Here is a 27,448-nt window from a genome sequence, read left to right on the forward strand (position 1 = left end):
CCCCATCAAATAGGTCATGGTCAGAAAGACCTGAGTAGTGCAGATGACGTTTAAGAAATTCGATCCTAAAAAGAAGGAAAGCTGGTAGCTAAAAGAGAAGTGGCAGGGGTAGGGGGGCGTCTAATATCTTTACTGGCCGGGTGCGGTGGCTCACACCTGTAATCCCAGCACTTTGGGAGGCCAAGGCGGGTGGATCACGAGGTCAGGATATCAAGACCATCCTGGCTAACATGGTGAAACTGCCTCTCTACTAAAAATACAAAAAAATTAAAAATTAGCCGGGCGTGGTGGCAGGCACCTGTAGTCCCAGCCACTCGAGGAGGCTGAGGCAGAATGGCCTGAACCCGGGAGGCGGAGCTTGCAGTGAGCCGAGATCGGGCCACTGCATTCCAACCTGGGCGACTGAAGAAGACTCCATCTCCAATAAATAAATAAATAAAATAAAATAAAATCTTTGCTTTTGGGAGTTAAATCTTATAAACATGTTCAGGTTTATCTTGACAGCCATTACCAAGCAAAGAGGCTGAAGGGAAAAGAAGAATAAAAGGTAGAGTAAGATTCCCAGAGGTGGGATAGAATGGTATCAAGGGCTCAGGAGAAAGAGAACTGTGTTATAAAATAGGTATAAAATCAGTAATGAGCAAAAAGCAATCATGAAACTACTCAATATAATAATTCAGAAAAAGGTATGAATGAAATGTCATAAGTTGTATCACAGTGTGACAATGTTCATTATTACTTCCAATGAACCCTTAGTGAAACCTTACCCCACACAAAACACTACATTTTAGCCTATATCTATCAATGAATAATTTGAAAATATGCAATAAAATTTTCCTGTTTTATTTTGAAGTCATTTTCAAATAATGTTTCACTTTTTTTTCCAGATTGGACTCCTTCTTGTCCTGAGCCAGTGTATATCCCAACGGGCTTAGAAACGGAACCCCTTTATCCAGACTCCAAGGAAGATACTGTGGTTTATCTAGCTGAAGATGGTGAGCACATAATGACACATGTTGCTGTAAAATATAATTTGGTGCTTAGGTTAATCTCTGAGTTATATTTGTTTTGCTGTTTGTAGTGGAAATTTCAGATGACCAGTCCCTAAACATAAAGATGTTTGTTTACATATTGATCCAAGTGTGGATTTAGTGCCAGTTATATCTTTGAAGGCGTATTGCAGTTTATGCAAAGTTACTTTAAAATTAAACATCATGTTTGCCATTAGAATGAAGAGTTATATTTAGAATGAATTTTGCTTCATATCAATTTTGAAAGATAAACGCAGTGAAGTGCTTTGCAACTATTATTCCCTCTAGTACAGCTCACATTCATGCATTCATTCAGATGTTTTTCTTTTAATTTCCTGACTCTGATGCATTTCTTGGCGTTATAATTTTTAAAAGTGAAACAATTATGCTACATTGCAAAAAAATATCTAAGATTGTATCTCAGGAAAGTGTTAACACTCAAGATCCATATTTGTACTTTGAAAACTGTATTAATGCAAAATATTTTGTTTGCTTTCATGATACAGTATGCTAATAATCAAACATAGAAGTCTCAGAGTATGTTCTCAACTATACTGCTCCTGAAGCACCAGTGTAAGGAAGTATAGACTCCTCATAATTTCACCAACACAGTTTAATATCTTAGAGTATTTTCATATATTAAAGATAACTTCTAGGGAGCATATATATTGTATTTAAGGGGCTAGCAAGACAAAGAGAAATTCACTGAGACTATTTCCTGTACAGTAAGCAAATTCTAGAAATCATATACTCACAAACAACTCACAAAAATATACTCACAATATTTTTAAACAACTGAAGAGGAATACCTATGATTTTTCCAATTTGATTGTGAATATTTACATGGCAAACATGCCTCAGAACTGCCATACATAACTGAAATGAGATCTGATTTAAAAAACTAAAATAATTGAGATGAATCAGTCAGGGTCTTCTCAGGAATTAGATAGCATACTCAGAGTAATTTAAGAAAGTTTAATGAAATTTAACTTAATGAATTTTTAAAAGGGTAGACAGAGTTAATGGAGATTAACAAGGGATGGTGGGAAGCAACATAGGACTATCAACAGAGCAGAACCATGACTGCTAGGCCTGAAAGGGTGAGAAGACAGAATGGTCTCCAGACCTATAGAATCCTTTAGGTATAGGAGAGGGCAGCCTCGAAACAATTGTGGCTTTCAGTAAGGAAACAGACAACTGCCAATCTGTGGCACTGAAGGGAAAATGCTAGGGGGATAAATAACCCAATTTCAGTCTCCTCCCAACTTCCCATGTTCTACCAGTTGTCCACAGCCAAAGGGCAAGAGAACCTCTGAGGCAGTCAATACAGATCAACCTCTTTGGAAACGTATAATGTGCAGAAGAGTAGAGGATAGATCTGTAGGTAGAATCAGAGAATATCCATCACAATCAACCCCACTTAATCCTATTTTTATGCCATACTTGGGAGTTGTGAAGTATGCCTGTCCATAAGTTGAAAGGAAAGCTATAGAAACAAGGTTTGAGGATGAAAAAAAGTCTTGACTTAATTTTCATTGAACATGTGAAAGATTAATTGTAAATACTTACCTTTTTCCATTTTCACAAATGACAAAAAAGAAGAGTAGAAAAGACAAATTTCAGTAGGTAAGATGTAATTTAAATGTCAATGAAAATTAAATGTTCTTATAAAGTTAAAACCCTAGGACAGGATACTGAAGAATGTGGCATACTATGAGACATGATTAATTTTTATTTTGGATAAATTGAGGTAAAATGTAAATAGAATGAAATGTATAGATCATAAGTACACAATTTGGTGAGTTTTAAAAAATATATCATCTGTGTAACCAACACTCCTATCAAGATGTGGAACACTTCCATCACCCCAGAAAGTTCCCATCTCTCCCATTCTGGTCAGTCCCCAGCTCCAGCCCCAGGCAAACACTGGTCTGATTTCTGTCACCCTATTGCCTGACTTTTAGCTTCATATAAATGCAGTCATACAGTAAGTACACTGCTAGGTCTGAATTCTTTGACTTGGAATTATGTTTTCAGATTTATACATGTTAGCAGATTCTTTTATATTGCCAAACGGTACCCCATCATATAACTATACCACAAATTGCCTTTTTATGATTGATATGTATTCAAGATATAAATGCTGTATCATACATATATATGATATAGTGAAATTTTCAGTTTCATCTGTGGAAGTCCTTTTCACTTTCATAACAATATCTTTTGATGAGTAGAATTTTTAAACTATTATGAAGTCAATTACCAATTGTTTTTCTTTTAAATTTAGTGCATTTTGCATCCTTTCTATCTATAAACTTTGCTTTTCCCAAGATCACCTATTGTTTTTGAAGAAACTTTATTCTTTTCACTTGTTTTACCTTTGATTTTGATTCATCTAGAATCATTTTTTGTGAATGGTTTGGGATAAGGGTCAAGGTTCATTTTTTCCCACCTTTTAACAAAACTGATTCATCACCAGCTATTGAAAAGACTATCCTATCACCTACTGAATTGCCCTGCCACCTTTATTAAATGTCAGTTAACAATATATATGTAGGTCTATTTCTAGACACTTCATTCTGTTCCATTGATATATTGATACTTATGCCAGTACCACCATATTGATATTGTAGCTTTATCCATGGCAATCTACTTTGATAGTCAATCTTTCTTTTATCAGTATTTGTGTAGTGCATATATATTTTTCCATCATTTTACTTTTAACCTATGTTTTATATTTAATTTGTTTTATTTTGGGAGATATACAGCATATCATTGGGATTTGCTTTTTTTTAACTTCTGGAATACATGTTCAGAATGTGCAGGTTTGTTACATAGGTATCTGTGTGCCATGGTGGTTTGCTGGGCCCATCAACCAGTCACCTAGGTTTTAAGCTCCACATGCATTAGCTGTTTGTCCTGATGCTCTCCCTCCCCTCGCCCTGGCCCTGACAGGCCTCGGTATGTGTTGTTCCTCTCCCTGTGTCCATGTGTTCTCATTGTTCAGCTCCCATTTATGAATGAGAACATGTGGTGTTTGGTTTTCTGTTCCTGTGTTAGTTTGCTGAAGATGATGGCATCTAGCTTCATCCATGTCCCTGCAAATGACATGATCTCATTCCTTTTTGTGGCTGCATAATATTCCATGGTGTATTTGTACCACATTTTATTTATCTAGTCTATCACTGATAGACAGTTGGGTTGGTTCCATGTCTTTGCCATTGTGAATAGTGCTGCAATAAACATACATGTGCATGTATCTTCATACTAGAATGATTTCTATTCCTTTGGGTATATACCCAGTAATGGGATTGCTGGGTCAGGTGGTATTTCTGGTTCTAGATCTTTGAGGAATTGCCACACTTTCTTCCACAGTGGTTGAACTAATTTATATTTCCACCAACAATGTAAAAGTGTTTCTATTCTCCACAGCCTCACCAGTATCTGTTGTTTCTTGACTTTTTAATAATCACCATTCTGACTGGTGTGAGATGGTATCTCATTGTGGTTTTGATTTTGTATTTCTCTAATGACCAGTGATGATGAGCTTTTCTTCATATGTTTTTTGGCCACATAAATGTCTGTTAATATCCTTTGCTCACTTTTTGATGTTTTTTTTTTCCTTGTAAACTTGTTTACGTTCTTGTAAATTCTGGATATTAGACCTTTGTCAGATGGGTAAATTGCAAAAATTTTCTCCCATTCTGTAGGTTGCCTGTTTGCTCTTATGACAGTTTCCTTGCTATGCAGATGCTTTTTAGTTTAATTAGATCCCATTTGTCAATTTTAGCTTTTGTCGCAATTGCTTTTGGTGATTCCATTATAAAATCTTTGTCCATGCCTATGTTCTTAATGGTGTTGCCTAGGTTTTCTTCTAGAGTTTTTATGGTTGGATTTGCTTTTTATATAAACTGAAAATCTGTCCTTTAATTATTATGTTTAATATATAATTATTGTTGTTGGATTAATAGCTACCATCTTACTAGCTTTGTTTTATTCCATATGTTATTTTTTTTAATTCTTTGTCTGCCTTCATTGACATTAATTTGACTGTATTTTATTCTTCCATTTTATCTCCACTATTGGCTTATCATGTATACCTGTTTTTAAACTTTTGCCCTAGGTTTTTTTGTGTGTGTATACACCTTTAATTTAGAAGACTATCTTCAAATTATGTTATACCACTTTACATACAGTGTGAGCACCTTACAAAAGTATATCCTCAATTCCTTTTTCCTTTCCTTTGTGCTATGGTTTTCAAATGTTTTACTTTTTCATGTGCTATAGAAACTCAATGAAGGAGGAGACAAGATGGCTGACTAGACAGTCAGGAAGCACCACTCCCACTGAGAGAGACCAAAATATCAAGTATATCAACATGCTTTGAACAGATCCTCAGAGAGAAAACACTGAGGGTTGATAGAGAGGTGGTGCAGACACCAAGGTTGAAGAGGAAGCTAGGAACCCTGCATGGGTTGCTGAATGCCAGGGCTAGTTCCCACCCTTGAATGGTCCTAGGGAAGAGGCAAGTGAAGGGATGGTGGGGCAGCCTGCTTTCGCTGCAGATCACCGGGATCCTAGCTACAAGAGATTTCATGACCCCCACAGATATTTGAACTGGCAGGGGAATCTGCCTGGAGAGTAGGCAAAGACAGAGCTTTTGCCTACGTGGAGTCCAGGGGATTTTGCACATGGGGCACTGAAGCAGAACACAGCCATAGGTGCCCATCTCCTAAGGCTCCCTATGTTCCTCTGAGTCACTGTAACCCCAGCTGACTACAGGGTCAAGAGAGAGCAGGGCTGACTATCCTATCCTGTGGGGCTGGGGCATGTCTGTTCTTTAGGCCCTTCTGCCCGCTAGCCCTTCCCAAGGCCCCTGCCTGGCTGCTCCTGCAGGAGCATGTGCACAGCACAACCTCCTCTGCCTAACCTTGGTGCTTTGCTGGTGGCCCCATCTGAATACTTCCCAGTGGCCTAGGAGCACTTCACATCCCCCAGCACAGCCAGTGCTCAACCCCAAGGGGCCAGGGCCAGATGGAAGCACAGGCCAGTCACAACGTCCCAGGGCTTTGGCATACAGCTTGTGAGTGCTGAGTGTAGATCTGAGGCCAGCACTTGAGTGGGAGGAGCCCCCATTCTGAGAACACTGAGAGAGGTGAGACATGCAAGCTCATGGGCCAGCAAAGGAGCAGGGCACACCTCCCTCCACAGGACCGTGTGGGACGGGTGTGGGAGCCCCACAACCTGGAACATCTAACAACAAAAAAACACAGAAGTGGCACTAGTGATTGGAGGGGACTCCTGCAAGGCCCAGAGCAGGCCTGGAGATGGGGGTCATCTCTCCACCTGCCCATTATAGAGTGCTGCTGCAGGTGTGCTGAAATCCAAAAGAGCCCTTTAGCTAAGAGCCTCTCTGCTGGCCATTACTCTTAAGCGCCATCTACTGGTTTGTAGCACAAATTACAATACCAAAAATACTCTGCCAATATACATTCATTGCCTGTAAAACCCAGGGCAAGAATCTATCCACAAATAATACCCTATACAGAGCTTTGGCCCTCTGAAAACACCCAGAAATGAAGCCAATTGACTATACTCAACTTAAACCACAGTTAAAAGAACACCAGCCTTCTCAGATGAGAAAGAATCAGCACAAGAACTCAGGTAATTCAAAAAGTCTGAGTGTCCCTTTACCTCCAAATGAGCACACTAGCTCTCCAGCAATGGTTCTTAACCAGATTGAAATGATTGAAATGAGAGATATAGGATTCAGAATCTGGATGACAAGGAAGCTCATCAAGATTCAGGAGAAAGTTGAAACCCAATCTAGGAATCCAGTAAAATGATCCAAGAGCTGAAAGATGTAATAGCCATTTTAAGGAAAAAAACAAACTGAACTGCTGGAATTGAAAAATTCACTACAATAATTACATAATACAGTTAGAATCATTAACAGCAGACTAGGCCAAGCTGAAGAAAACTCTCAGAGCTTGAAGACCAGTTCTTTGAATAAACTCATACAAAAATAAAGAAGAAAGAATTTTTTTAATGAACAAAACCTTTGAGAAATATGAGATTATGTAAAGATTCCAAATCTATGACCCATTGATATTCCTGAGAGAGAAGAAGAGAGAGTAAGCAATTTGGAAAATGTATTTTAGGATATAGTTCACAAAAATTTCCCAATCTCACTAAGGAGATTAACATGCACATTCAAGAAATACAGAAAAGCCCTGCAAGATATTATACAAGATGACCATCCTCATGGAACATAGTCAGCAGAATCACCAAAGTCAACATGAAAGAAAAAATCTTAAAGGCAGTTAGAGGCAAGGGTGAAGTCACTTACAAAGGGAACCCCATCCAGCTAGCAGGAGACCTTTCAGCAGAAACCTTACAAGCCAGAAGAGGGCCTATTTTCAGCATCCCTAAATAAAGAATTCTAATCAAGAATTTCATATCCCATCAAACTAAGCTTCCATAAGTGAAGGAGAAATAAAATCCTTCTCAAACAAGTAAGTGCTAAGGGAATTTGTTATCACTAGACCAGCCTTACAAGATGATATGGAAATAAAATAATGATACCTGCTACCACAAAAACATGCTTAACCATATAGCCCACTGTAAAGCAACTACACAATCAAATCTACAGAGCAAACAGCTAATAACACGATGACAGGATTAAAATCTCACATATCAATACTAACACTGAATGTAAATGGTCTGAACACTCCACTTAAAAGGCACAGAGTGGCAGACTACATAAAAAGACAAGACCCAACTGTTGGCTGTCTTCAACAAACCCATCTCATATGTAATAACATCCACAGGCTCAAAGTAAAGGGATGGAGAAATATCTACCAGACAAACAGAAAACAAAAAGGGCCAGGAATCACAATTCTTATATCAGATGAAACAGACTTTCAATCAACAATAATCAAGAAAAAGAAGGGCATTACATAAACAGTTCAATTAAACAAGAAGTCTTAACTATCCTAAATATATACAAACCCAACATTGGAGCATCCTGTTTCATAAAAGTTCTTCCTGACCTATAAAAAGACTTAGTCACACAGTAACAGTAAGAGACTTTAACACCCCACTGACAGTGTTAAGATAATTGAGACAGAAAGCTAACAAAGAAATTCTAGACTTAAACTGGACACTTGACCAATTGGACCTAATAGAACACCCAGCAACCACAGAATATATATTCTTCTCCTTTGTACATGAAACATATTCTAAGATCAATCACATGCTTTGTCATAAAGCAAGACCCAATAAATTCAAAAACATTGAAATCACCCCAAGCGCATTCTCACATCAAAGCGCAAAAAAATAGAAATAAATACCATTATTTTATTTTATTTTATTTTATTTTAGGGAGATGGAGGCTTGCTCTTTTGCCCAGGCTGGAGTGTAGTGGCACGATCTTGGCTCACTACAACTTCCACCCCCTAGGTTCGAGCCATTCTCCTGCCTCAGCCTCCCAAGTAGCTGAGATTACAGGCATGTGCTACCACACCTAGCTAATTTTTCTATTTTTAGTAGAGACACCATGTTGGCCAGGGTGGTCTCGAACTCCTGACCTCAAGTGATCCACCTACCTCAGCCTCCCAAAGTGCTGGGATTACCATGCCCAGCCAGTCTCTTTTATAACTAGGAAATATTTCTTTTTATCTCTGGCATTATATCATGTCTTTATGTTGTTTTAGAGTAATATAGTCAATACCAGTTTTCTTATGTTTACTGTTTACTTAGACTAACTCCCCCTTTTATTTTCAATCTTTTTATGAAACTATATTTAAATTGTTTCTTATAGTGTATAGTAATACCTTACTTAAAAAATCTAATCTGACAATCTCTGCCTTTTAATTAGAGTGGTTTGACAATTTGCATTTCATGTACTTGCACCTATGTTTGGGTTTGGGCCTATCTTATTAATTGGCCCATCTCATTTTTATTCCTCAGTTACTCCTCTTTTTGAAGGTCAATCAAACACCTTTTATTATTTCATTTTAATTAAAATATTTTCTTAGGTATACCTCGTTTTGTTTGATTGATATAGAAGTTACAATATACAATTTCTTGAAGTCTATTTTATTTTACTTTTTATTTGATTTTTTTGGAGAGAGTCTCACTCTGTCACTCAGGCTGGAGTGCAGTGGCATGATCTCAGCTCACTGCCACCTCTACCTCCCATGTTCAAGTGATTCTCCCACCTCAACCTCCTGAGAAGCTGGGACTAGAGGTGCACACCACCATGTTCAGCTAATTTTTTGTATTCTAGTAGCGATGGGGTTTTACTGTGTTGCCAAGTCTGGTCTCAAACTTCTGAGCTCAGGCAGTCCGCCCACCTTGGCCTTCCAAAGTGCTAGGATTACAGGCGTGAGCCACCGTGTCTGGCCTCTTACGGTCTATTTAAAATTAATATTATACCTTTTTTTGTTTGTTTTAAATGGGTCAGTTGCCTTTAAAGAAATTAAGAGGAGAAAAAATAGTATTTTATATTTATTTGTATATTTACCATTTCTTCTCCTCTTTATTCCTTCCTGTAGATCTGAATTTCCATCTGGCATCATTGTTTTTTTATCCCAAAGAACGTCTTTAGCATTTCGTTTCAGTTTTAAGTTGGCTGGCAGTGAATTATTCAAATTTCATTTGTCTAATCCTGTATTTTTTCCACCACTCTTTGAAGGGCATTCTCACTGAATACAGAATTCTGAGTTGGCTTTTTTTTCTTTAAAGATATTTTCCCATTGTCTTGTAGCCTCTGTTGTCAGCCATAGAATGTAGTTAAACAAGAATATATTGTACTCAGGAGATGGACACCCTAAACACCTGGACTTGATCACTACACATTCCATGTTACACACATATAACAAAATTTCACATGAACCCTATATATTTGCACAAGTTTTTAAAAAGAATTCAGCCGTAATTTATACAGCCATGCCTCAGAGATGCAGGTTTAGTTCCAGACCACTGCAATAAAGTGAACCTCTCAATAAAGTCAGTCACACAAATTTTTTGGTGGTGTCCAAGTGGATATGAAAGTCTATTAGGTGTGAAATAGCATCATGTCTAAAAAAGACAATATCTATGCCCTAATTAGAAATACTTTATTGCTAAAAAATTCAAACGATCATCTAAGCCTTCAGCAATTCATGTTCATTTTGCTTGGTGGAGGATTTTGTCTCAGTGTTAACGGCTGCTGACTCATCAGGGTGGTGGTTGCTGAAGGTAGGGTGGCTTTGACAATTTCTTAAAATTAGACAGCAGTTAAGTTTGTGACATAATTGACTCTTCATGAAAGATTTCTCTGTAGCATGTGATGCTGTTTGATAGCATTTTACCTACAGTAAAACTTTTCAAAATTGGAGTGAGTCCTATTAAATCCTTAGTTTTTAACTAATTTTATGGAATGTACTAAATGCCTTGTTGTCATTTCAACAATCTTCACAGCATCTTTAGCAGTAATAAATTTCGTGTTAAGGAACGACTTTGTTCATCCATAAGAAGCAACTCCTCATCCATTCAAGTTTTATTATGGGATGGAAGCAATTCAGTCACATCTTCAGGCTCCACTTCTAATTCTAGTTGCTATTTCCACATCTGCAGTTACTTCCTCCAATGAAGTTGTGTAGCCCTCAAAGTTATCCATAAGGAATGAAATCAACTTCTCCTAAACTCCTGTTAATATTGGTATTTTTGCCTCCTCCCATGAATCACTAATGTTCTGAATGGCATCTAGAATGGAAAATGCTTTCCAGAAGGTTTTCAATTTACTTTGCCTAGATCCATCAGAGGAATAGTAATTCTCTAGGCCAGCTATAGCCTTACAAAATCTATTTCTTAAATAATAATACTTGAAAGTCGAAATTACTTCCTGATCCATGGGCTGCAGAACGGTTGTTGTGTTAACAGGCATGAAAACAAAGTTTGTCTCCTGTACATCTCCATCAGAGCTCTTGGGTGACTAGCTGCATTGTCAACAAGCTGTAATATTTTAAAAGGAATCTTTTTTCTGAGCAGTCAGTCTCAATAATGGGCTTAAAATATTTGGTAAACCATGCTGTAAACAGATGTGGTGTCATCTAGATTTTGTTGTTTTGTTTATAGAGCACAGGCAGAATAGATTTAGCATAATTCTTAAGGGCCCTAGGATTTTCAGAATGGTAAATGATCTTTGGCTTCCACTTAAAGTCACCAGCCGCATTCACCCCTAAGAGGACAGTCAGTCTGTCTTTGAAGCTCTGAAGCAGGGTATTGACTTCTCTTCTCTAGCTAGGAAAGTCCTAGATGTCATCTTCTTCCAACAGAAGGCTGTTTGTCTACATTGAAAGCTGTTGTTTAGTGTAGCTACCTTCATCAGTTATGTTAGTTAGAGCTGGATAACTTGCTGAAGTTTCTGCATCATCGCTTGCTGTTTAACCTTGTACTTTCATGTTATTAATATGGCTTCTTTACTTAAACCTCATGAAGCAACCTCTGCTAGCTTCAAACTTTTCTTCTGCAGCTTCCTTACCTGTCTCTGCCCTCATAGAATTGAAGAGAATTAGGGCCTTCCTCTGGATTAGGCTTTGGCTTAAAGGAATGTTATGGCTGGTTTGACCCAGACCAGGAAGCTTTTTCCATATCAGCAATAAGACTGTTTTTTTGTTGTTTTGTTTTGTTTTTTTAATCATCTGTGTGTTCGCTGGAGTAGCACTTTTAGTCTCCTCCAAGAATATTTTTTAGCCGGGCGCGGTGGCTCAAGCCTGTAATCCCAGCACTTTGGGTGGCCGAGGCGGGCGGATCACAAGGTCAGGAGATCGAGACCATCCTAGCTAACCCGGTGAAACCCCGTCTCTACTAAAAAATACAAAAAACTAGCCGGGCGAGGTGCAGGCGCCTGTAGTCCCAGCTACTCAGGAGGCTGAGGCAGGAGAATGGTGTAAACCTGGGAGGCGGAGCTTGCAGTGAGCTGAGATCCGGCCACTGCACTCCAGCCTGGGCGACAGAGCGAGACTCCATCTCAAAAAAAAAAAAAAGAAAAAGAATATTTTTCTTTGCATTCACAACCTGGTTAACTGACACAAAAGGCCTAGCTTTTGGCCTATCTTAGCTTTTGACATGCCTTCCTCACTAAGCTTAATCATTTTTGGCTTTCGATTTAAAGATAAGAGATGTGTGACTCTCCACCTGAACACATGGAGGCCACTGTAGGATTATTAATTGGCCTAATTTCAATATTGTTATGTCTCAGGGAATAGGAAGGCCCAAGGAAAGGGAGAGAGATGGGGGAATGGGTGGTGGTGGGGTAGTCAGAACACACAGCACTTAAGTTCACCATTTTATATGGGTGCAGTTCATGGTGGCCCAAAACAATTACAACAGTAACATCAAAGATCACCCATAACAGATATCATAATAATGAAAAAGTTTTCAATGTGTGAGATTACCAAAATATGACACAGAGACACAAAGTGAGCACATGTTAGAAAAATGGTGCTGATAGACTTGCTCAACACAAACCTTTAATTTGTTTAAAAACAACAAAAAAAACAAAAACAAAAATAAAAAAAACATAGTATCTGTGAAGCACAATAAAGCAAAGCACAATTACCCAAGGTATGCCTATATCATTGTTTCCTATACAGATATTCTTCAATTTACATTAGGGTTACCTCTCAATAAACCAATTTTAAGCTGAAAATATCATAAATCAAAGGTGTATTTTCAACTTGTGATATTTTCAGCTCATGATGGATTTATTTGGGTATAACTTCATTGTAAGTCAAGGAGGGTATTGAATATGTATCACTTTTACACCATTGTAAAGCTGGAAAATCATAAGTCCCATCATAAGTAGGAGACCATCTGTATGTAATGTGTCTTTTTCTCTCTGGCTGTCTTCAGCAATTTGACTATGGTGTGCCTAGATTTGGTTATCTTAATATTTATCCTGCTTGGAGTTTGCTGAACTTCTTGGATCCATAGCTTAGTAGGGGTTTTGCACCAAAATTTGAGAAAATTTCAGCCATTATTTCTTCACATAGTTTTTCCATACCACTCTTTCATGTTTTTTAGAATTCCAATTATACGTATGTTGGATTCTAGATACGTCCCCACATGTCACTGGATATTTGTCCACTTTTTTCCCTCTCTGTCTTTCAGTTTGGGCAATTTGTATTTGTTTTCAAGTTCACTGATTATTTCTTTTGCAAGCTTTAACTCTTTTTTTCTTTTTAAAATTTTCAATTATAAATTGGCAAATTATAGTTGTATATATTTATGGCATACAAAATGTTATGATTTATGAATATAGTATGGAATAATTATATCTTCACATTACATACAGATGGTCTCCTACTTATGATGGTTTGACTTATGATTTTCCAGCTTTACAATGGTGTAAAAGTGATACATATTCAATACCCTCCTTGACTTACAATGAAGTTATGCCCAAATAAATCCATCATGAGCTGAAAATATCACAAGTTGAAAATGCACCTTTGATTTATGATATTTTCAGCTTAAAATTGGTTTATTGAGAGGTAACCCTAATGTAAATTGAAGAATATCTGTATAGGAAACAATGATGATACAGGCATACCTTGGGTGATTGTGCTTTGCTTTATTGTGCTTCACAGATACTGTGTTTTTGGGGGGTTTTTTTTGTTTGTTTGTTTTTTAAACAAATTAAAGGTTTGTGTTGAGCAAGTCTATCAGCACCATTTTTCCAACATGTGCTCACTTTGTGTCTCTGTGTCATTTGGTAAATCCTTCAGTTATTGTAGTTTTATTTCTAGAATTTTCATTTGGTTCTTTTTAGTTTTTTTCTTTTTTGAGATTTCTTATCTATTTTCCCATGATCTCTTATATTTTCATTTTTGTCTTTGAATATATATTCAAAGTCCTTCTCTGTTAATTCCAACATGTGCATTATCTTGGAGTCTGCTGAATTTTATATGTATTCATGGATCACATTTTCCTGCTTCTCTGAATGCCTTATGTTTTTATCATATGTAGAATATTGTAAAAGATATGTTTTAGGGAGTCTGTATTATATTCTTTTATTTATTATTTATTTATTTATTCATTTTGAGATGGAGTCTTGCTCTGTCACCTGGGCTGGAGTACAGTGGCACATTCTCAGCTCACTGCAACCTCCACCTCCTGGGTTCGAGCAATTCTCTTGCCTCAGCGTCTTGAGTAGCTGGGACTACAGGCATGCACCACTACACCGGCTAATTTTTGTATTTTTAGTAGAGATGGGTTTTCACTATGTTGGCCAGGTTGGTCTCAAACTCTTGACCTCAGGTGATCCACCCTCCTTAGCCTCCCAAAATGCTAAGATTACAGGTATGAACCACTGCATCCATCCTGTATTATGTTCTTTTAAACATTATGTTGAATTTTGTTCTTTCTGGCAATTAAATTGCTGGGAGATCATTTTGCTTCTTTCAGGCTTGCTTTGATTTTGTATAGGGGCAGGTCTGTTTTCATTTTATCCCCAGTGCTACGTCGTGACCTTTACTCTTGAATATGGTACTTATGCCTAAGATACAGCCTTTCTGGAGTCACTGTTGAATGCCTAAGGTATTCCATAAAATCTTTCCACTCTGGATTAGTTGGAATTCTAATATATCCCAGAAGTGTATGTCCTCTGGCATCTCAGCCCACAGTAGTGCTCTCTTGCGTCTTTCTTAGTCTCATCTTTTGACTGGTAGCCAATCCCTCATCCAAGGACTGGGAAACCACTGTGTAGACTGTTGAGGTTCTCTATGTAGCTTTCTTTTCCCTGGTGTCCTGACCCACAAATTTCAGCAGCCCCAAGCAACAATCTTCCCTCTTCAGCTCAAGACTGTCATACTGTTCTCAAATGCCACCTCCCTGGGCTGTAGTCCAGCAAGTATCTCTATGCAGCAAGCCAGGGCTCAACATAGGCTCACATCATGTCTTGATCTTTCAAATATCCTACATAGTTGTTCTATTTGTTGTCCAAATGCATGAAAACAGCTCATATCCTTTATCCAGTTTTATAGTCATTTACGGTGAAAGGGCAAGTTCAGAACCAATTACTTCATCATGACTAGAAACAGAGTGAATTTTTTTTTTTTTTTTTTTGAGACCAAGTCTCACTCTGTTGCCCAGGGTCAAGTGTAGTGATGCGATCTCTGCTCACTGCAACCTCTGCCTACCAAGTTCAAGCGATTCTCCTGCCTCAGCCTCCTGGGTAGCTGGGACTACAGGCACATGCCACCACACCTGGCTAATTTTTTTTTTTTTTTGTATTTTTAGTAGAGACAGCATTTCACCATGTTGCCCAGGGTGATCTTGAACTCCTGAGCTCAGACAATTTGCCTGCCTTGGCTTCCCAAAATGTTAGGATTACAGACATGACCCACTGCACCTGGCCAAATGAGTATTTTTAATGTAATGTAAGAAATATACAAGTTTATTTTAGGCATTGTTTTTTCTAGTCTAAATACTCTTAGACTCTGTTGTTTCAACATGTCTATATAAATTAGTGTCCAGTTACTTGAAAATTTACAATCCTTATACTTGTACTATTGCTCCAAACTCTGTGCAGAATAACCTTCTTACTTTAGGTATGCCTTGACATCTTTATGATCTTCTTCTCTCATCAGCTTACAAAGAGCCCTGTTTTGTGTATTCCCGAGTTGGGGGTAACCGAACACCTTTGAAGCAACCTGTGGATTACCGTGACAATACTTTGATGTTTGAAGCAAGGTTTGAGAGTGGTAATCTACAGAAGGTAGTCAAAGTGTAGGTTCTAATTATTTTTATTTAAGGAGCTAGACCATCAACTATTTACCATTTTCTGTATCAAGTACATTAAAGTTCTTAGTATCTATTATGAAACTGTAATTCCTTGAAGTATAGATACTATTAATAATTAGAAATTATTGTGGAGGAGGGGAGTATAAAAGATTCTGAGTTCAAATAATTTGGAGAACTATGAGGTGTAAAGTTAAGAAGGCTTCTGTACTGTACATTTTCAGTATAGTAATATAAATTGTCACACACACAGTGCTTCTCAAACTTTGTATTGAAATAGTTCTTGGGATGAGTGTTCCATAGAATATCCCAAGGGCATTATTTTATTTAAAAATATTATGGAAATCTTTAAACATACACTTAAGTACAGAAAATAGTACAATTCTGCATTCACTGCCACATACCTATCACCTAGACTCGACAGCTATCAAGGTTTTGCAACATTTATTTTACCTATTCCTAGGTGATTATTTACAACTGTACACATACACATTACATGCTAAGTGCAGAGTGCTGATAGAATAGAAAGTTACTTGATAGAGAAAAATAGTCACGACTAACCAGGTAATATTGTTATGTATATAAATAACATTCCAGTGAAATTATTATTTTTGCCTTTATTTAAGCATCTCCAATGACTAAGTAGAGGGATGTAAATAGTTATCAAATGCAGTTCTTGTTCTCAAATAGTTCAAATTAGGTAATCTATGTGATCATATTAATTTATCTGTGTTTAAATCTCTCAGTGATAGTTATTTTATATCCCTAGTTTTAGACTGTAATAGATACATATGTCTGAAGTGAAAAAAGAAATGTTGGACTTTGCTTCAGTTTTGGTAACTCTTTAATCATTTCTTATATAGAAAATATAATTAGGTTGAAATATATAAACTTTTATCAAACACCTGTGTTTTTATGTGCTCTCTTGAATTACCAAGGAATACAAAGGATTTAGAATTAGCATAGAAGCAGTTTCTCATCCAATAAAAGGGAAAATTTCAAAACTTTTATCTTTTACATTGTTTCCTAACAAAGCTTTCTGTGAATGAGTAAAAATAAAATAATTTTCCTTATTTAACTCAAAATTTTACATTCGTTTTTTATAAAATGTCATTTTTACATTCTTACGTGCTTTTTTCCCTTTCTTTCTTGTGTATTAGGGCAGAATATGAATACCAACTGACTGTACGCCCTGACCTCTTCACAAATAAACACACCCAGTGGTACTATTTCCAAGTCACTAATATGCGAGCAGGAATAGTCTACAGATTCACTATTGTCAACTTCACCAAACCTGCTAGTCTTTACAGTCGGGGTATGCGCCCACTGTTCTATTCTGAAAAAGAGGCCAAGGCTCATCATATTGGCTGGCAGAGAATAGGAGACCAAATCAAGTATTACAGGAACAACCCAGGCCAAGATGGGCGCCATTATTTCTCTCTTACATGGACATTTCAATTTCCACACAACAAAGATACCTGCTACTTTGCTCATTGCTATCCATACACTTACACCAACCTGCAAGAATACCTTTCTGGCATCAATAATGATCCAGTACGGTCAAAGTTTTGTAAAATACGTGTTTTGTGCCACACGCTTGCTAGGAACATGGTGTATATTTTAACAATCACTACCCCCTTGAAGAACTCTGACTCAAGAAAGCGGAAGGCTGTGATTCTGACTGCAAGGGTCCATCCAGGGGAAACCAACAGCTCTTGGATCATGAAAGGCTTCCTAGATTATATTTTAGGAAACTCAAGTGATGCACAGTTGCTTCGGGACACTTTTGTCTTCAAGGTGGTACCCATGCTGAATCCAGATGGTGTGATTGTGGGGAATTATCGCTGTTCCTTAGCTGGACGGGATTTAAACCGTAATTATACGTCTCTCCTGAAGGAATCTTTTCCTTCTGTATGGTATACCCGGAACATGGTTCATAGGTAAAATAAGCCTCAAATTACCTCTCTGCTTATTTAGTAAACTTAGTAGTAAGAATTTTGCTCCCACAATCTCATTCGTTTTACTGTAACTTCTCAATAGTCTAACTACTATATAACTACTTTATTTTTCCCCGTTATTCACAACTGTAATTCTATACCCTTCTGGCATTATGCCACTGGATTCACTAACCTCCCCTTAAATAATGAAACAGATTCTAGAATGTTTTGATGACTCGATGAAACTAATCAGCTTTCATATCCCAAATTTGGCTTCTTGCTAAAGATAATGGTAGCACTGATGTTTAAAATAATTTTATATTTTTTATAAATATATATATATTATATACATGAAATATATACATATAAAGGGAGCTGATGATATGTCTAATAGAATATCTATAACGTCTGCTTAATGCTGTCTGAGATTAAGGGTCTCTGGTCTGAGACATGATGGATTACAGGTCACTGCCCTTTGGCGTCTCTCTTTGGAAACTCTTTTAAATATCAGTTAGTCTCTGATTGTCTTGTAAGAAGGTTAAGGCAGAAGTCTATTCAGCAAGTTTCTAAAAGACTTCGAAGAAAGAGAAATATCTTAATCCAGTTAATCGTACGCAGGTAAGTAGGATAAGAAGTCAGTCACATATGTGTGGAAAGGTGAGCAGCTATAAATATATATAAGATTAAGTATACTTAAAGCATATTAGAATAAGAGAGAGTAGATTTTTATGTAAAATACTTAGTATAAGTAGAATATCTTTTTACCCATAAAGATACCTATGGATAAAATCTTATACTAAGTATTTCTGTTTACCTATGGGTAAAAAGAAAATCCAAACTGTTTCTAAAGTTATTTAAATTAATGTAAGATGAGAGACCCTAATATCCTGTTTCACTTCAGAAGTAATACCATCTCTTTGGAAATTAATTTGTTAGAAGTAGAGTTCCTTTTGACTTTCTTATAAGAAAATGAAAGACTGAAGAATTTGTGGCTTAAAAATGTGCAGCATGTTTCATATTTAAGAACTTAACTTGATATTCATGCCTTATAATCTAGTTAGTTTTCTAAAAACTTGTAACTATCATTTAGTGGCTTTATATCAATCTTCTGTTATTGATGAGAACTTATTAGGCAGCAAATGAGAAAAGGGTAATAAATTAACACATAATACATTTTAGTTTGTAATTTCACTATAGTTTAAAGCAGTATGGTTTCTAATAGAAGCAAAATGCTTTGAATGTTTATATTTTAGGTTTTAATATTTTTGTTATAAATGTACTGTATTTAATAATATTATAAATACTATTGCTAACATTTTGATGTTTATCCTTCCAGATACAGCAAATAGTATATGTAATTTTGATTAGTTAAGTAATAATCCTACCACTTTAACACCATACTTTCTTACTTTTGAAAGCTTCTTCTATTAATATTAGTCATTTTATCAATCAGTTTGAGGGACTTATTTTTTGTTTTGTTATTTTTATATTGAGTGTTAAATTATATAGACCAAAGGTTGTGCTCTTCAGGAATGTGTAATATATTTTTTCAGATATTTGTTAGAAATTTATCAGAAAAAGTCAATTCAAACTTTGGTACCATTTTTCTCAAGATAACAACTTATTCACCACACTACTCAAGGGTTAAATATTAATTGGCTTCAGCACCAAGTCATCAAGCACTCAATTTTTAACAAATATTTAGGTGCTTATTATGTGCATAGCACTGTTCTAGATGATTTGAAGCATTCCCCATTCTTAACAAGCTTGAATATGAAAAATATAAAAACTTTTCTAGACAAGGGCCAAGCAAACAGTACCAATATCTTTAAGTGGTACCGAAGTTCAAAAAGAGAAACTCTGTGGCCTTGACAAATTGAAAGGAAGTGAGACATGAGGTCAGTACTGAAAGATGGCAGGTAGTATTTACATTTACAAAGATAAAGAAGGTATTACAGTCAGAAAGAAAATATGTGAAATAAAGCAGAGAGATCTTGTTGAAGAAAGTCTTGGGAGTAAGGTAAATTTTGTCCTTATAATGGAAAGCTACTGCATTCAGACTTTTTTTTTTTTTTTTAGACGGAGTCTCACTCTGTTGCCCAGGCTGGAGTGCAGTAAGGCTGTCTCGGCTCACTGCAACCTCCACCTTCTGGGTTCAAGCAATTCTCCTGCCTCAGCCTGTAGAGTGGCTGGGATTACAGGCATGTGCCGCCACACTCAGCTAATTTTTGTATTTTTAGTAGAAAGGGGGTTTCACCACATTGGCCAAGCAGGTCTCGAACCCCTGACCTCAGGCAATTCGCCTGCATTGGTCTCCAAAAGCATCAGGATTACAGGCATGAGCAACTGCACTTGGCCTGCATTCAGATCTTTATATAGTTAATAAATTATTGTAGATTTTAAAAATTGTATATTAATAATATGTGATATAGATAAGAGAAAGCTAGGATATAAGAAATTGTATTTATTTGGATATTACACGTATAAATCCATAGTTGTACCAATAGAAGAAAAATGCAGAGATAAAAGTGAGTAACTTGTCTTTCTTCCTGGCAGACTGATGGAGAAACGAGAGGTTATTTTATACTGTGATCTTCATGGCCATAGTAGGAAAGAGAACATCTTCATGTATGGCTGTGATGGTAGTGACAGATCTAAGACATTATACTTACAGCAACGAATCTTCCCACTTATGCTAAGCAAAAATTGTCCAGATAAAGTAAGCACCTTTTAAGGTATTAACTCTTCCTTTACCAAATGTTGCCCATGTCGGATAGCAGAATGGTCCACATGGATAATACTGTTCCAAACTGCTTTTGTTATTTAGTTAGTTTGACCAGTTTATACAACTGACAATAAGAAAGCAACTACATAGAACTACTTAGTGAGCAATAATTTGAAAATATGGGGGAAAAAGGCAAAAATGCCCCAAACCTACCACCATAATACCACTGCTCTTTTACCTTTTGAAAGCTTCCTCTATTAGTCATCTTTATCAGTCAATTTTAGGGTCTTGTTTATTGTTTTAATAGTCATTGAGTGCCTAAATTATACAGATTAAACACTGTATTCTTAAGAAATGTGTAACAGTTTCTTCAAAGTATTTATTAGAATTTTGCCAGGAAAACCTTAATCCAATAATCAATATTTTAAAACTATATAGAAATTAGAATGAGAAAAGAATAAAGTATATTATTATTTTCACAAACTATGGAAATATTGGAGACTGATTTACCAACATGTGAAAATTATATTTTAATCATTCTTTAGGGAAAAGATCCAAGAAAATTCCTGCAGACTTTCCCTTAAGTTCCCAACCAACCAATTCAATTATAAAGGACTTACTGAGAAGAACTAATTGTCTTTTGGGGATAATTGGGGCCCAAAGACATATAAAGGACAGGATAATCTGATAAAAATAGCTATTTAAAGAAAGAACAGGCTTGTTCCCCAAAGAGGATTCATTTCGTCAGAAAGAATGACGGGAAAACCCAACCCCATAGCTGAAGCTATTCCTATGTAAATGTATACTGTCAATACTCTTAGGTATAGTTCATTACTCCTATAAAATAATTCTGTGTTACTAAGATATTTTAATGTTTGTCTATTGACATTCTCCTTAGGGTTTTAGATCTCTAACCTGTTGTGCCTTAGATGAAATGGACCAATTTCTTGAACAACTCAAACCACCATTCTGCAGTTTAAACAGGTCTTCCACATCATCTAAAGGTTGCTTAAAACATAGAGGCCTTTATTTCTAGGTTTTCTGTTAAATGTTTCTTATGAAAATATTTTTGGGCCGGGCACGGTGGCTCACGCCTGTAATCCCAGCACTTTGGGAGGCTGAGGCAGGCAGAACACGAGGTCAGGAGATCGAGACCATCCTGGCTAACATGGTGAAACCCCGTCTCTACTAAAAATACAAAAAATTAGCTGGGCTTCATGGCGGGCACCTGTAGTCCCAGCTACTCAGGAGGCTGAGGCAGGAGAATGGTGTGAACCCAGGAGGCGGAGTTTGCAGTGAGCCAAGATGGCGCCGCTGCACTCCAGCCTGGGCTACAGAGCGAGGCTGTCTCAAAAAAAAAAAAAAAAAAAAAGAATCTTTTTGTGCAAATCCACAATTATAGTTGGAGATTTTAAATACTTCTTACATTAATCTGGAACTGGTAGATAGACACTAGGCAAGGATCAACCCACTGGATTTGACATTTATAATACACTCTATTAAACAGCAGAATACACATTATATTCAAATGCACATGGAACAGCACCAACGTAAATCGCATTCTGGTTTAAAACAACTACTAACAAATTTAAAATAATTAATATCATACAAGTATGTTTTTAAGCATAATGGAATTAGAATAAATCAATAAAAGAGGAAAATCTACAAACATGTAGATATTAAACCACATTTCTAAATAATCCTTAGGCCCAAGAGGAACTCTTAAGGAACATTAGAATATAGTTTGACCTGAAAGAAAATGAAAATATGTAACATGAAATTTTGTGAAATTCAGCTAAATGGTAGCACTTAGAAGAAAATGTACAGCAAGAAATGCTTATATTAGAAAAGAATAGACTGGGTACAGTGGCTCATGCCTGTAATCCCAGCACTTTGAGAGGCCAAGGTGGGCAGATCACTTGAGGTCAGGGGTTCAAGACCAACTTGGCCAACATGGTAAAACCTCATCTCTACTAAAAATACAAAAATTAGCCAAGCATGGTGGTGTGCACCTGTAATCCCAGCTACTTGGGAGGCTGAGGCAGGAGAACTGTTTGAGTCCAGGAGGCAGAGGTTGTCGTGAGCCAAGGTCGTATCACTGCACTTCAGCCTGGGCAACAGAGTGAGACTCCACCTCAAAAAAGAAAAAAGAAAAGAACAAAGACCTTGAATTAGTAAACTAAGTTTCCACATTAAGAATAGAAAAAGAAAAATAAAATAAACCAAGCAGAAGGAAGCAGATAATAAAGATGAGCAGGTCAATGAAACTGGAAAATGAGAAACAATGAAAAAAATCAATTAAGCAACATTTGTGCTTGGAAAAGATTGGTAAAACTGAAAAAACTTTACCAAGATTGATGAGAAAGTAGGAGGAAGAGACAGAGGAGGAAGGGGAGGCAATGATGGCACAACTTACCAATATCAAGAATGAAAGAGAGGTATCACTACAGACTCTGCAGGCATTAAAAGGACAATAAGGGGAAATTCAATTCTGTGCACATAAATTTAACAACTTAGATGAAATGAACCCATTCCTTGAAGACTACAAACTACCAAAACGCACCCAAGGTGAAATAATCTGAATAGTCCTGAAAAGCATTCCAAAAAGAAACTCCAGAAAACAAATATCCAGATCCAGTTGGATTCACTGAAGCATTCTACCAAAAATGTAAAGGCAGTCTTTCCCAGGATTACCATACCAACACAAGACAAAGATAGTACAGGAAAAGAAAACTACAGACTAATATCCCTCATGAACATAGATGCAAAAATCCTCACCAAAATATTAGCATATTAAATCCAGCAATATATAAAAAGACTAATATACCATGACCAGATGGGGTTTATCCCAAAATATAAGGCTGGCTTCATATTTGAAAATTAATCACTGTAATCCACTATGTTAACAGTTGAAAGAAGAAAAACTGTGTGATCTCATCAATTGATACAAAAAGGTTTTTAACACAATTCAGCATCTAGTTATGAAAAAAAAAAAAAAAAACTTTCAGCAAATAAGGAATTAAAGTGTACTTCCTTAACCTGATAAAGGACATCTACAAAAAACTCTACAGCTAACAACATAGTTGATGAAAGACTGAATGTTTTCTGCCCAAGGTCAGGAAGAAGACAAGAAAGTCCACTCTTCCTCAATTCATGCGGCGTTGTACTGGAGGTTCTAACCAGTTCAAAAAGGCAAAAGAAAGGAGAAGGCAGACAGATTGGAAAGAAGTAATGATGGTGGCACAATTATCTACACAGAAAATCCAAAGTGATCCACACACACACACACACACACACGCCACACCCACACCCACCCACCCAGCCACCCACACACACACACACACAACTAGAACTAGGCCGGGCGCGGTGGCTCAAGCCTGTAATCCCAGCACTTTGGGAGGCCGAGACGGGCGGATCACGAGGTCAGGAGATCAAGACCATCCTGGCTAACACGGTGAAACCCCGTCTCTACTAAAAAATACAAAAAACTAGCCGGGCGAGGTGGCGGGCGCCTGTAGTCCCAGCTACTCGGGAGGCTGAGGCTGGAGAATGGCGTGAACCCGGGAGGCGGAGCTTGCAGTGAGCTGAGATCCGGCCACTGCACTCCAGTTTGGGCGACAGAGCGAGACTCCGTCTCAAAAAAAAAAACAAAAAAAAAAAACTAGAACTAACAAGGGAGTTTAAGCAAGGTCATAAGATACAAAATCAACCCACAAAAAACAATTGCATTTCTGTATACTCACAATGAAAACATTGGAAACCAAAGTTAAAAACAATACCATTTTTATCATAGCTTCAAAATAAATACTTAGTTATAAATCTAACAAAATGTATAGATTCTATACGCTGAAACCTTAAAAATGCTGATGAAATAAATCAAAGCCCAAAGAAATGGAGACATGTGTTGTATTATGGATTGGAAGACTAAACATAGTAAGATATCAACTCCCCAAGTTGATCTGTAGATTTAACAGAGTTCCAGACAAAAATCACAGCATAATTGTTTATAGATATAAACAGGCTGATTCTAAGATGGATAAGGAAATACAAAGGAACTAGAATAGGCAAAACACTTTTTAAAAATGAAGTTGAAGGAATCACACTATCAAATTTTACGACAGTGTAAAACTACAGTAATAAAAATAGTATGTTAATAGGAACTGTGTAAACACCAAGAGCAGTGGTACAGAATAGCAAATCTAGTAATAGACCCATATACATACAGCCTTTTGACAAAGGTAATTTAATGGAGGAAATTTAATGGAGAAAGAAACCTTTCAATAAATAAGTGTTGAAACAATTGAACATCCATATAAAAAACAAAAAACTTTCACCTAACCCTCAAACCTTAAATGTAAAACTGTAAAATCTTTAGAAGAAAACATAGAAGAAAATTTTTATGACATGGAATTAGACAAACCTTCCTTAGAAAATACCAAAAGCATTATCCATTGGATTGTAATGAATTGATAAGTTGGACATCATCCTTTTGCTCTCTGAAAGATCCTGTTAAGCAAATACAAAGATAAGCTCCAGATAGGAGAAATTATTTTCAATCACATATCTCACAAAGAACTTTTATCCAGAATCACTCAGTAGTAATAAAACAACCAACCAAATAATCTTAAATACACACATTTCCAAAAATGATATGTGAAGGCAAATAAGCACATGAAAAGGTGTTTGACATCAGTAGCCCTCAGGGAACTGCAAAGTAACTGAGGAGATACAGTTACATACCTGTTAGTATTGCTAAAATAAAAATACTGACAATCCCAAGTTCTAATAAGAATTTGGAATAACTGGATCTCTCATACTGTACATTTTTGTTGGAGATGCAAAATGGTATATCACTTTGAAAAGTAGTTTGTCAATTTCTTATAAAGAAAATTGTACACTTATATCATCCAGCAATCCCATTCCTAGATATTTACCCTAGAGAAATGAAAATGTACATTCATATATAAACCTGTACACACATTTATAACAACTCTATCATAATTGCCAAAAGCTGGAAACAACCCAAAATGTCCTTTAACTGGTAAATGGATATACATTTTAGTACACCCATACAATGGAATAGTACTTGGCAATAAAACGGAAGGAATATTCATACATGCAACAACTTGGATAAATCTCAAAAGTATTAGGCTAAATGAAAGAAGCTAGTCTCAAAAGATTACATTCTATATGATTCCATTTATACAGCAGTCTTGAAAAAGCAAATCTATAGTGACAGCAAATCAATGGTGGCCAGGGGTTAGAGGTGGCAGGAGGGTGTTAACCTATTAGGGTAATAGAACTGTTCTGTATCTTGAGTGTGATGGTGGTTACAGGAATCTATATATGTGTTACAATTCATAAAATGAGGCTGAGCACAGTGGCCCATACCTGTAATCCCAGCACTTTGGAAGACCAAGGCAGGAGGACTGCATGAGGCCAGGAATTTGAGACCAGCCTGGGCAACATAGCAAGACCCCATTTCTGTGAAAAAAATACAAAACTAGCTACATGTGGTGGTAAGTGCTTGTGGTCTCAGCTGTTTAGGAGACTGAGATAGGAGGATAGCTTTGAGCCCAGGAGTTTGAGGCTACAGTGAGCTATGATAGCACCACTGCACTCCAGCCTGGGTGACAGAGAGAGACCCTGTCTCGAAAACCAAAACAAAAAGATGTATAGAATGAAACACAAAAAGTCAATTTTATTGTACGTTACTGAAAAAATAAAATTGCACCTCACAACTTTCTTTGTAGACAATCTTTCAGGACATAATTTCAAATGATCTTTCATATGAAGATAAAGAATCTTTATTTTTGAACATCTCCAACACTAATCTTCATTCCTAACATGAATGAAGATTGAATCCCTTCCTATAACTTTTTTAAAAGTATAAAATTTTATCCCAACAGCATCAAGAATTAGTCAACTTTTGGAAACAACCTAAGTTTCCATTAGCAGATGAATGGATAAAGAAAATGTGGTACATATACAGAATGGGTACTATTCAGGCATAAAAAAGAATGAGATTCTGTCGTTTGCAACAACATGGATGGAACTGGAGATCACTGTGTTAAGTGAAATAAGCTAGAGACAGAAAGACAAACTTTGCATGTTCTCACTTATTTGAGGAAATTTAATGGAGAAAGAAACCTTGTTTTTGTTCAAATTTAATTTGTTCAAATTAAAACAATTGAACTTGTAGAGACAAAGAGTAGAAGGATGGTTACTATAAGCTAGGAAAGGTAATGGGGGAGGGCAGAAGTGGGGATGGCTAATGGGTACAAAAAATAAAATTAATAAGAACTAGTATTTGATAGCACAAGAGAGTGACTATAGTCAATAATAATTTAATTATACATTTTTTAAAACTAAGAGTATAATTGGATTGTTTGTAACACAAAGGATAAATGCTTGAGGTGATAGATACCCCATTTACCCAATGTGATTATTACGCACTGCATACCTCTATCAAAATATATCATGTACACCCTATATATATAAACCTACTATGTACCTGCAAAAATTAAAAAGGAACTGATTTTGAATATATGTTACATAAAGATATATACATATCTTTCTATAAAAATAGTAAATTTTATTGCAGAAATTAGAATCTATAGTTCTCAGACATGTGAACATATCATCCTTAAAATGAGATATTTCCACTGGTCAGAAAGTAAAAAGTAGCTCCTGAAGCTTTAGTGAGAATTATAGACTTTGCATAACCACTTTCATTTTTAATACTACTTTCCAAAAAAGATATAGGTACCAGAACAAGTCTCATTTCTATTTGCTTCTTTTCAGTTTTCATTCTCAGCTTGCAAGTTTAATGTTCAAAAGAGCAAAGAAGGAACAGGAAGAGTGGTCATGTGGAAAATGGGAATCAGGAACAGCTTTACCATGGAGGCCACCTTTTGTGGATCTACTCTGGGTAAGATCAAGGGTTCTCATTCACAGCTCTCAAAGCT

General features: G+C 36.6%; 1 protein-coding gene across 21 annotated transcripts in view; it reads left to right on the forward strand.

Moving 5' to 3' along the window:
- AGBL3 (AGBL carboxypeptidase 3) overlaps positions 1–27,448 on the forward strand; it is a 136,709-nt gene that overhangs the window by 30,115 nt on the left and 79,146 nt on the right. For 8 of the 21 annotated variants that reach the window (XR_012432895.1, XR_012432897.1, XR_012432898.1 and 5 more), the window contains 2 exons: positions 888–995; positions 27,285–27,411. Coding sequence is in view for 12 of the 21 variants with exons in the window: in XM_074036036.1 (XP_073892137.1) it covers positions 993–995; positions 27,285–27,411 (130 nt within the window). In the remaining 9 variants the exon portion in view is untranslated. Of the gene's footprint in view, positions 1–887; positions 996–15,667; positions 15,807–16,978; positions 17,886–20,311; positions 20,475–27,284; positions 27,412–27,448 lie in introns of those variants that run through there. The other 13 variants (XM_065542590.2, XM_074036028.1, XM_074036030.1 and 10 more) reach the window with 5 other exon arrangements.

The sequence above is a fragment of the Macaca fascicularis genome, chromosome 3 (genome assembly GCF_037993035.2).
Source record: "Macaca fascicularis isolate 582-1 chromosome 3, T2T-MFA8v1.1".
Lineage (NCBI taxonomy): Eukaryota > Metazoa > Chordata > Mammalia > Primates > Cercopithecidae > Macaca > Macaca fascicularis.